Source organism: Babylonia areolata, chromosome 1 (assembly GCF_041734735.1).
Source record: "Babylonia areolata isolate BAREFJ2019XMU chromosome 1, ASM4173473v1, whole genome shotgun sequence".
Lineage (NCBI taxonomy): Eukaryota > Metazoa > Mollusca > Gastropoda > Neogastropoda > Buccinidae > Babylonia > Babylonia areolata.
Genome location: NC_134876.1, coordinates 12,006,834 through 12,017,598, shown reverse-complemented (window position 1 = coordinate 12,017,598; position 10,765 = coordinate 12,006,834). Strand labels below are relative to the sequence as shown.

Sequence of the window (10,765 nt, the reverse complement as noted above, 5' to 3'; positions counted from 1 at the left end):
TGTGTTTGTGTGTGCGTTCACATGATTCTGTGTTCTGTGCTATCAGTGTCACAGTGGACAGAGGCATGTTTGCTAAGTTCTCGTCTGCTACATTTAATTGCACATGACGTAGAAATGCAGTAAAATGAATTCACAACACTTTGTAAAAGCCGCTGCTCACTGTGACCTGAAAACACCGTAACTGTGTGCCCCACAGCTGTCTGGCATTACTGAAACGTCACTGTGCTTTCAGTTCAGTTTTTCCGCAACAACATCGTGGGCTGTGTGATGGTGTTCAGCCTTGTTCTGTGGATCCCCTTCAGCTGTTGTATCTCCTACCATGTAAGTGCTCTGCTGTTTCTCACTGTGATAGTCACTTGTGTCCGACTTAGACCATCAGGATAGCACAGGAGGCAGCTGCTGTCACGACTATCTGGGCTAGAATTTGATTATAGTGGAGAGTGTCCTGCCCAGTTTACATCCCCACTCTCTCGGCCAAGAGAGTTGTAGGACAGTCGGCGTTGGGATGGTTCCCAAAGGCCGCATAGCCCCCAAGGCTGCAGCACTAAGAGCCAGTGTAATCTTGCCTCCTACTTTGAGGGTCATAGTCCTTCACAAAAGACAAAGCTGTAAATGACTTCCCATTGCAATTGAGAAAGCCTTGATCATACAGCTGCCACTTTGCTGTTGGCTGTTTGTCAGAACTGCACCTGTAGTGGTGGTGGTGTGTCCATCGAGAGATCGATGATGACCATCGTTGTCATCCAGCTGGGGGATTGGGGGAGGGTGATGGTGGGGTGGGGGGGAGGATGCTCATGAATCTATCTGTGAATGCACCTGTAGTACAGTGTCAGTGAAGCACACAGAGTACTACAGTCTTATACAGTTTTGGCCAGTGTGGGCAACTGGTACACAGGTGTAAGCAAATCAAACTTTTTAAATCTATCAGTACAGCTTTTATTCAAGCAAAATATTTTTCTACAATTGTAGACAGTTATTGGCAGTTGATACAAAGGCATAAGTAAAACTGAATAATTTTCTACTGATATAGCTAACTCATTTCAACTGAATCATTTTCTACAAGTAAATTTATGTAAAACAGAATAATTTTCTACTGATTTAGCTAATTCATTCCAATTGAATCATTTTCTACAATCACATTTATTGGCAGTCGGACATTTATGATGGTAGTGTGTTATAGGCAGCACTCAGTAATGAGCACAGGCAACTGTTTGAAGTGAAAAATGCCCCTCAGTGGTTACCTGTGAATTAAAACATCCTAACCATGGAGACTTTCCAGTCGGAAAGTCTGTGACGTTCACAGTTGTGTTTGTTGTTTTTGTTTTATTTATTTATAATTGTAATCTTTGGGGAAGAAAAGAAATATGGGATTGTATTTTATTATATTACTTTTTTGTCACAAGAGATTTCTCTTGGTGAAATTCGAGCTGCTCTCCATTGGGACAGATAATGTGACAGTGTAGCACCACCTGGTTTATTTTTTTCTCTGCCTGCAAGTGTAGTTTTATTATCAAAGGATTTTTCAACAGAACTTTGCTAGGGGCAACCCTTTTGTTGCTGTAGGTTCTTTTAAATGTGCCAACTGCATGTTGCATTAGGACGATGGTTAGCTGTTTCACCAGAATAGATTGTCTGTCCTTGATTGCCCGGCCATCCCCTGTAATGTGACCAGCTTGATAAACAGTGGAGTTGGTGTGTTGTTTTCAGGACAGAAAACAGCGACGAGGTCTGCAGCAGCAAGTCAGTGTTGATGCACGAGAGGTAAGCCACTGCTTTTGGTCAGGATGATGACACAGTTGCTTCTGTGTAAATGTTTCCTTTAATTGAAAAAGGAATGAATGAGTGAATAAATGAATACTTTTTATGTTCTAAGGGTAATAGATTAAATATATATGATTATTTTTGTCCAGCCCTAAAAAACAAACAAAAAACAACTTCTTCTTCTTCTTCTGCATTCACTCGTATGCACACGAGTGGGCTTTTACATGTATGACCGTTTTTACCCCGCCATGTAGGCAGCCATACTCTGTTTTCGGGGGTGTGCATGCTGGGTATGTTCTTGTTTCCATAACCCACCAAACGCTGACATGGATTACAGGATCTTTAACGTGCGTATTTGATCTTCTGCTTGCATATACACACGAAGGGGGTTCAGGCACTAGCAGGTCTGCACATATGTTGACCTGGGAGATCGTAAAAATCTCCACCCTTTACCCACCAGGTGCCGTCACCGTGATTTGAACCCGGGACCCTCAGATTGACAGTCCAACGCTTTAACCACTCGGCTATTGCGCCCGTCACAAAAAACAACAAGGGAGGAAAAAAAAAGGAAAAGACAAACATTTTAGAAGAAAGAAAATGAAAAGTGAATAAGGAGAAATTTCATAGAAAAAAAAAGCAGGAAGAAAAAGAAGATAAACAGACAGACTGACACAGAGAAAGAGAGGAGGAAATGTGAATCAGTGTGTGAGTGTGTGAAGGAAACGCAGTGTTGTAAAGTTATTTGTAGCTGATGTCATCAGTTTTGAGATTCTGCGGTGCTGAGTCTCACAGAAGAAAACAATTTAGATTTTGTCTGTAGATTTTTTGTTTTTTTTTTTGTTTTGTTTTTTGAGACTGGTTAGTCTCCAGTTTTTTGGTGGTCCACCAGACTGACCAAAAAAGAATCTGTGGGACTGATGCAGCAGACTTTGAATGATGAAACAGGTCTGACTGTTGTTGCAGTGTTCATCTGGAATATATCCCACAGAACAACAAAGAATGGTCTGGGGAAAAAAATTAACAAGGAAGATAGGTTCAAATGTATTGCAATGATGCTCTTTTTCAAGCATATAAAAACTGCAGCAAGAAAAAAAAAAAAAAACATGAAGGAGAAAGAAAAGCAAACAACAATGCTGACTGAAGTTCAGTGTGCCACAAATCACAATTTTTTTCAGTTCAGTGGTTGGAAACGGAAGGTGTTGCTGATGTTTTGTGTGTCTTCATATGTGAACTCGAAAGCTTGAAGGTTTAAGCTTGAGTGGCAGATTCTTTCATGTCACTGACTTATGAAGGATGATGAAACATGTCACCTTATTATCAGAAACAGCAGAGCATCATGATGGAGTTCAAAATCAGATCATGCTGCTTGCAGCTTAGCGGACTGCAAAGGGGCCCTTCCAGGGTTGAATACTTTGATGAAGAAAATATCTTGAAAACAATGAATAAACATGTGTGTATCTTAGTTATTATCAGTGTTCTGAATTTATTTGAGTCCAGTACTGTTAATATATTACTGTGTCTTATTTATTACCTATGTTCTGACTCTTGAGTCTTGTGATTATGTAAGTGAATAGCTGACTGTGTCTTGTTATCAATAGTTTGGCTCTGTTTAAGTCAAGTAATTGGATAACTATAATAGTTTACTCTGTCTTATTTATTATCTATATTATTTCTGTGTTTTAGTCGACTAATTGGGTAACTATGATAATTTATTGTTTTATTCATTATCTATATTCAGACATTATTTGAGTCCATTAATTACATAACTGTAATAGTTCACTCTGTCATTTATTATCCATGCTCTGACTTTGTTTCAGGCCAGTAATTTCATAACTGTTAACCGTTTACTGTGTCTTGTTTATTAACTATGACTGTTTGAGTCAGTAACTGTGTAACTGTAATAGTTTACTGTGTCCGATTCATTATCAGTATCCTGACTCTTTTGGAGTTCCAGTAACTATGATAGTTCACTGCGTTTCATTGTTTCATTTATTGTTACGTTTTGACTCTGTTTGGGTCCTATGATTGGGTAACTATGATAGTTCACTGCGTTTCATTGTTTCATTTATTGTTACGTTTTGACTCTGTTTGGGTCCTGTGATTGGGTAACTATGATAGTTCACTGGGATTTCCATTGATGCTGAAAAGTAATACAACTGTGTCACTCACCTTGTGTTTTCTTTCAGTTCAGTGTGTCAAGCATAGACTAGGTATACATTTTCTTTTTCCTCTCTCATTGCTCTTTGTTCTTCCCTTGTAATATATGAACATCATTACCCAGTATATTTTCTCCTTTCCTGATGTCTTTCATTATTGCTTTTGTATAGTGCACTGCATGTCTAACAAGTATTTAAAAAAAAAAAAAAGACCCTATGACAGTTCTTTGTCTTTTGTTAAAAAGTGTGGATCCGATCATACTATCCTCTTAAGTTGCTCTGTGAATTTACTGTTCTAATGCTTTAGATTTTCCCCTGCCTTTTAACTGCATTAAACCCTTTGTTATTTAAGGATCTATGTATTGTAATCTTTTCTCTTTGTATATTAGTAGAGTCCAGTAGATGTCCCGATATGTCAGCGTTTAATGGCCATGAATACTTGTTCAGTCTCAGTTTTATTACCACCAGAACAGCAACCCCATTATGCTGAAGAAGCAAAACAGATATATAGTAACAACAGCAAAAAAAAAAAAAAAAAAAAAAAAAAGAGAAAATATTAAAAAACAACAACAGCAAAAATATTAACACACAACAACAAAAAATACCCCTGCCTTGTTGAAAAAATTGTTACTTCCACTGAAATTCTCCCTTGTTTGCCTGTGTGCCTACCTGTCAAATATCCAAGATGAACAATTACCTTTTGTGGTTGTTGTTTTTTTTAAATGACCTGCATGTGTTTGTAATGTTTGCTTGGTAGTACAGTGCAAAGCTTGTACTGTTTGCTATTTATTCCTTCTTCCCCTTTCTACTTCCCTTGCTCTTCTTTTTGATCAGTGATTATATGTTCCTTCCTTTTTGCTGAGTGTGTACCATTAGTATCAGTGCTGTTCTTTTCTGCTGTCAGTGCTGCTGTTAAAATGGTGTGTGTTATATCTTAATTTTGTTCCAGTATTCCCTGAAATGCTCACGCTGTAATCATGTAGTTTGTAGTGTGCTCCTCTAATGTTTTCTTTTCTTTTTAGTTGTTGTGAACCAACATCTTTATCCTTTCTTGATACATTTTTTTTTAAACTCTGACATGGAAAAAAAACAAAAACAACTTGTTATTAAATGTTAAGCGTGCATCATAAGTTTGTTTTCAGTTCAAGGATTCTATCCATAGTATGTCTTGTGAAGACTGCTTACATGATTAAGCGGGGGTAATTTAGTTAATCCACACAGTTATATTTGTCCTATATTATGATGAATGTGATTTGTTGGACATATTGGACTTCTTCACCTCTTAGCTTTTTTGTCATTGAGAAAAAAATGGATACAGAGCAGTAATTTGTTTTTTCTAATGTGTAACGCTAGATATGCTCTTGGTTTTATGAAAAGTCTTTTGAAGAAATCTTTACTAAATGTTTCAAAACTTTGATTGAAGAAATGAATGAGAATGGTTTCCTTTGTCAAGTAAAATTTGTATGGAAATTTTTTTTTCATCAGTACACTATACTTTAATCAAACAAATTACAAAGTTGTATGTTTCTTCTGGTGTAACATTATGAGAAAGGGAAGGGGTGTGGGGGAGAGAAAAAAGGAAAAATTGAACCAGACAGAAAAAAACAAAAACCAATGTTCCAGGACAGACAGTTCTTATACGATGAGGATGGACGCAGACTGGAGCAGCCCAGTGAGCCGACCTTGACCTCCACACCACGCATATCTGGTACACAGCGCGGCCTGTTACGGTACGGGCTGCCTCCTCTTGGGGCTTTCAGCATCAGGGAGCATGGACGCCCGAGGAATCGTATCATGCCTACTGGTGGTCACTTCAGCCTTGACCCCCACTGAGGGTTGCTGGGAAGCATCAGGTGGTCACTGCTGGAGTTTGATCAGCGAGCTGTGAGAGAGAGGGAAATCTGGTGCGGTGTGTGTGTGTGTGTGTGTGTGTGTGTAGAAGAAAGAACAAAAGTGATGCCTTGAATTTCTTAAGGCTTTTGTTGTTGTTGTTTTTAATGTAAAGTACCGGTAAATTATGATGGCAGTTTTTTGTTGTTGTCAAAAGTACTGACCAGCCTATTGAGAAATGTCCACAGATAAAATATATCAGCTGGAAACTGGCACTGATTATTGGAATTTCATTCTTTCTTTCCCTCCCCCCCCCCCCCCCTTTTTTTTTTTTTTTTTTTTGTTTTTGTTTTTTTGTTTTTTTTTTGTTTTGTTTTTGTTGTTGTTGTTATCGAGGAACAAGAAATAGGGGAGATGGGAGATAAGAATTATCAGTTTTACTTGATCGGTTGAAGGTATACAGTGATACTGTACATTTTATGTTCATTTAAAGTATTTTCAACAACAAAAAATGTGATATTTTGGAAAGGAGGTTGAAAGGGAATGAGCTGCAAATATTTGTAATGAGTCAAATTTCTGTACTGTCATCTATTCTTTTTGTCAATGTGTGTATATGAGAGAGAGAGAGAGAGTGATAGAGAAGGAGAGAGAGAGTGTGTGTGTATGTGAGAGAGTCAGAGAGAGAGAGAGAGAGAGGAGGGGAGAGAATTGTTAATTGAAGCAATAATTTATGTTTCTGGTTAATAAAAAAAGTTGTTGTTTGAGAGTTGATTCAGTGACTTGTATCTTCAGATGTTAAACACTCACTCTCATGGCTTTGCGTAATGATGCTAGCATGGACTTCGTTTACTGTGTGAGTGTCATGAAACTTACCAAGAATGCTTATTTAAAGTGTGTTGTCACCTGAGGCTTGAGTCAGATCTTTGACAAAGGGTGTGGAAGGTATACAGTGAGAACAAAGGTTGCGTGGAATGTATATTCACTCAGTGCAGTGAACAAATGTGTACATAACTGGAGATTTAACAAAGTGTGAGAGGTATGGTGTGGGGGCCGGGGGATTTTGAAAAAGGTAAGAATGGAACAGTGCTATAGCCGATTCTGCTTGCTCTGGGCATTTACACTTAGGCACACACTTGTATCATTCATCAGTTTACAGTTGACAAGCCACAACTTTCCTAAACATTGCCTGTTGTAGACTAATGAATATGTATGGCCTGTACATGACAAAAATGTTAAATCTGATTACTCTTCTGTTTCAACTTCATCTGAATAGTCAGACTTATCAGCATGGCAGAACATCTTTCATGTTCTTCGTGCCTCAGGCTTTTTTGTTTGTGTTTTTTTTTTTTTTTTAATATATTTTATGTGTCTGAGGTGAAGTGCAAGTATGTGTTAAAGAGAAGTGACTCTCAGTTTTCCTTTCTTATCTTTTTCGGGTACTGATGAATTTATGGCTTTCCATTTCCCAGTCTTAACATTTTTTCTGAAATATTTTCTGAAATTAAATTGGTGTGTATAACACATGCAGTGAAATGGCATTTTTTCTCATGCATTTAACTTTAAAAAAATAAAAGTTGAATCAGTGGATATCATACAAAACAGACCTACAACATCAGATTACTTCAGTAATAACAGAACAATGATCCTGATCAAACCTTCACTGAAACATATGATAGAATTTCTGAATTGCATTGTGTGGTGAAAAACACAACACTCTTCACTAGTGGTTCGTTTCAGTGATTGTAAGTATGGAATTGTTATATATTCAGCATGAAAAACATTGATGTGATAACTGTTATCCTGATCTGCATGCTGTCTGGCCATGTGCACAGCAGCTGTGTCACTTCACAGAGCTGGCCATGTCCACAGCAGCTGTGTCAATAACATTGTCACTTCAGAGAGCTGGCGTTAATCAAAGGACTGTGAATAGGAGAGTGAAAACTGATTGACCAGATTTGAAACAGAAAAATGGTGGATCAGTTTTTGATGATGATTCCACTTCACTGCTTTCAATGCAGAACATGTTTTGTTCAAAAGTCTATTTTAAAGCAGCAGATATATACTTGAGGCACAAAGATTACCTTTCTCAAGCAGTCTGTAAGATAGTTAGACTGTGTGAACGTATATCCACTTGCAATAAGTCGACAGAGAAGGCACAATAATTGTTTTATATGTCTTGTATATCACAGCATATTTTATATACTGTATGTAATAACTGTTTGCCTCAGGGTTCATACCTGCAAGTAGCCTCTGTGATATTCTCAAAGCAATGGCTGCTTGTCATAGGGTATATTATACATATTGTCTATAATCTTGTATCAATTGTTGACGTTTGAGACTTAAAGATGTAAATATGGCTCTGGTCTCTGGCCTGTACACCTGTCCATACATTTTGTGTCAGAAAGCGTGGCCTGTTTACCTCCAACTTATGCAGTCTCATTGAGGTAACTATGTCATGCCTTCATCCGTGTCTGTCAGGTCCCATAGTGATCATTTTCAAAAGTGTTATTTCATATGTTCTGTCATCTGTTGTTTGGTAAGTTGATGGAGACAGATGACCTCTGTTACTTTGTGACATGCTGATCAATCTAGTGTCTTTGGCGATCATTTGGAAATTACTGTTTCATATACGGTCTCTGTCTGTTCTGTAATGTTATTCATAAAAGTATCTGCACAGGGACACTGTCATACAAAGTACCTGTTGAAGAGTTTTCTATCTGGTAGGAAGAAATGTTTCTCAATCACTTTACTGTAAATACATGTACAGTTTTAATGGTGTGTGTTTGAGATATACCTTGACTTATTCCTCTTGGAGAAATTTAGCGTGCTCTGAGCCTTTTACCTCTGATATTAGACACCAGTTGACAGTGGAATAACCCTGTCTTTGATGTGTTCACATGTGGTGTTCACATGTCGTTTCGGGGCTTCATATTTCATTGACAGTTTGGACGTTTTGTAAGAGTGGTTGATATAATTCACTTGTCTTTTTTGTATCTTTTCTTTTTTTGAATATTGGAAGATGGCATTATAGACAGGTTTTTAAGCTGGACATAAACCAGTATTGGCAGCACAGTACAAACTATGTTGTCTGTCAGTCATTAGATGTTGCAGTGCCTTGCCAAAAAAAAGGAAAAATCACTGAACACTGTTCTCACATTGATGGCTTTTGATTCTTTAAAAATGGAAGTAATGGAGGTTTTAATTTGCAGTGGTTTCTGCCTTCTCTGTGCACTGTAGGTATGTGAACAGAATTTGCATCTTCAAGAGCTGTATAATTTTTATTCCCTTTTATAAAGTTTTTGTTTGATTGAATTTTCCACTGTGAAAGGTTTGTGCTTCCATTTCATTGTTGTGTTGACTGTGTTCATGAAGATGTTTGTCATTGGTGCATGTTGTGGTGCTGTTGTTTCATGCACTTGTTACCACGGAAAGTGTGCTGGTGGATTCCCTACCAAGAGGTCAATACAGAGGTCTGCTTCTGAAATCCATGCTTCCACTTCAATCTCAGACATGTGGCGTCCTCGTGGGTTCTCGCAGTGTCACATATTCATGTGTTCTCAGTCTGCTGTCTGCATACAAACCACAGAAACATTGGCAAATAGATGTTATCCACAGTTTTAATTTGTGGCACAATGTGTTTTGACTGGTGATTTATTTTGATACGTGGTTTTGAAATATTCTGTTCGTGAACATATGGAACTAAAGTGTGTGTGTGTGTGTGTGTGTGTGTGCTCAGCATTATGGATTTGTATGTTGAATTTTTGCTGTTTCTTGTACAGAGGATCAAGTGCTGTGTTGAATCTTGCCTATTTCAGAGTGTAAAGAGTCAAGTGTTTTCTTCTTTCATTTCTTCACTAACATGCACAGAAAAATTTGATGAATCCAGACGCTGGAGTTTATGTTCAGACAAAAGCACCCTTGCACTGCAAGCACAGGTAATGTGTTTACATCGCAAAGAGTACAAACTTTTAAAAAAGTTGGTTAGCAAGTAGAAGTGTGCATGGCTACTAGATAGGGCAGGAGCTCTAGCTGTAGACAGTGTTGAATGATTAGGGAAAAGGTTGTGCAAGCTTTTGAGATGTTGCATTATTATCATTATTTTGTTCAGTGATCAGTTTAGCTGATTTTCTGTTGTTGTTGGGTTTGTTTGATTTTTTGTTTTGTTTGTTTTGTTTTGCATTTTCACATGGTCTGGAAGAATGCTCTTGTATGACGCATATGAGGAAATACATGGAATTCAACAGTGAGCAAGCCAGCAGACAGTGATTGGTTTTAAAGGTTTTATACATCTCCATCAGGCAGTAGCTATTTTATAGGCATTGTATCCACTAAAGGGAGTGGTAGTTTTTAAAAGTTCTACAGTCCTGTCAGGGAGTTGCTGTTTCTTTTAGCTTCATTGCCCCAAAAGGGAGTGGTTCTTTTTAGAAACTTAAGATCTCCTGGGTTTTTTTGTTTGTTTTTTTTCTTTGATGCTTTATATCCCCTGTATGAGATAGTTCTTTTTATAGGTTTTACATTCCCTGTGGGGAGTTGTTCTTTTAAATCCTTGTATTTTTAAATCCTGAGGGGGGTGTAGTTCTTTTTACAGGATTTACGTCCCCTGTTGGGGGTGGTTCTTTTTACTTGATTTACATCTCTTGTAGGGAGTTGTTCTTTTTACAGGATTTACGTCCCCTATTGGGGGTGGTTCTTTTTACTTGATTTACATCTCTTGTAGGGGAGTTGTTCTTTTAAAATCCTATAAATCCTATATATCTCCAGTACAGAGTGGTTTACATCCCTGTAAAGAGTGGTTTGTATTTGTATTTCTCTTATTTGTCACAACAGATTTCTCTGTGTGAAATTTGGGCTGCTCTACCCAGGAAGAGCGCATCGCTACACTGAGAGCGCCACCCATATTTTTGTATTTTTTCCTGCGTGCAGTTTTATTTGTTTTCTCCTGTTGAAGTGGGTTTTTCTACTGAATTTTGCCAGGGACAACCCTTTTGTTGCCGTGGGTTCTTTCATGTGCGCTAAGT

At 37.8% G+C, this 10,765-nt stretch overlaps 1 protein-coding gene across 1 annotated transcript in view; it reads left to right on the top strand.

The window, feature by feature from the left end:
- The window catches only part of LOC143291707 (ADAM 17-like protease), a 19,319-nt gene extending 13,259 nt beyond the window's left edge, over nt 1–6,060 (top strand). The window contains exons 10-13 of the mRNA XM_076601734.1: nt 233–321; nt 1,708–1,761; nt 3,948–3,971; nt 5,541–6,060. Of these exons, the coding sequence (XP_076457849.1) occupies nt 233–321; nt 1,708–1,761; nt 3,948–3,971 (167 nt within the window). The 3' untranslated portion in view covers nt 5,541–6,060. The remainder of the gene's footprint in view (nt 1–232; nt 322–1,707; nt 1,762–3,947; nt 3,972–5,540) is intronic.
- Nucleotides 6,061–10,765: the final 4,705 nt, after the last annotated feature.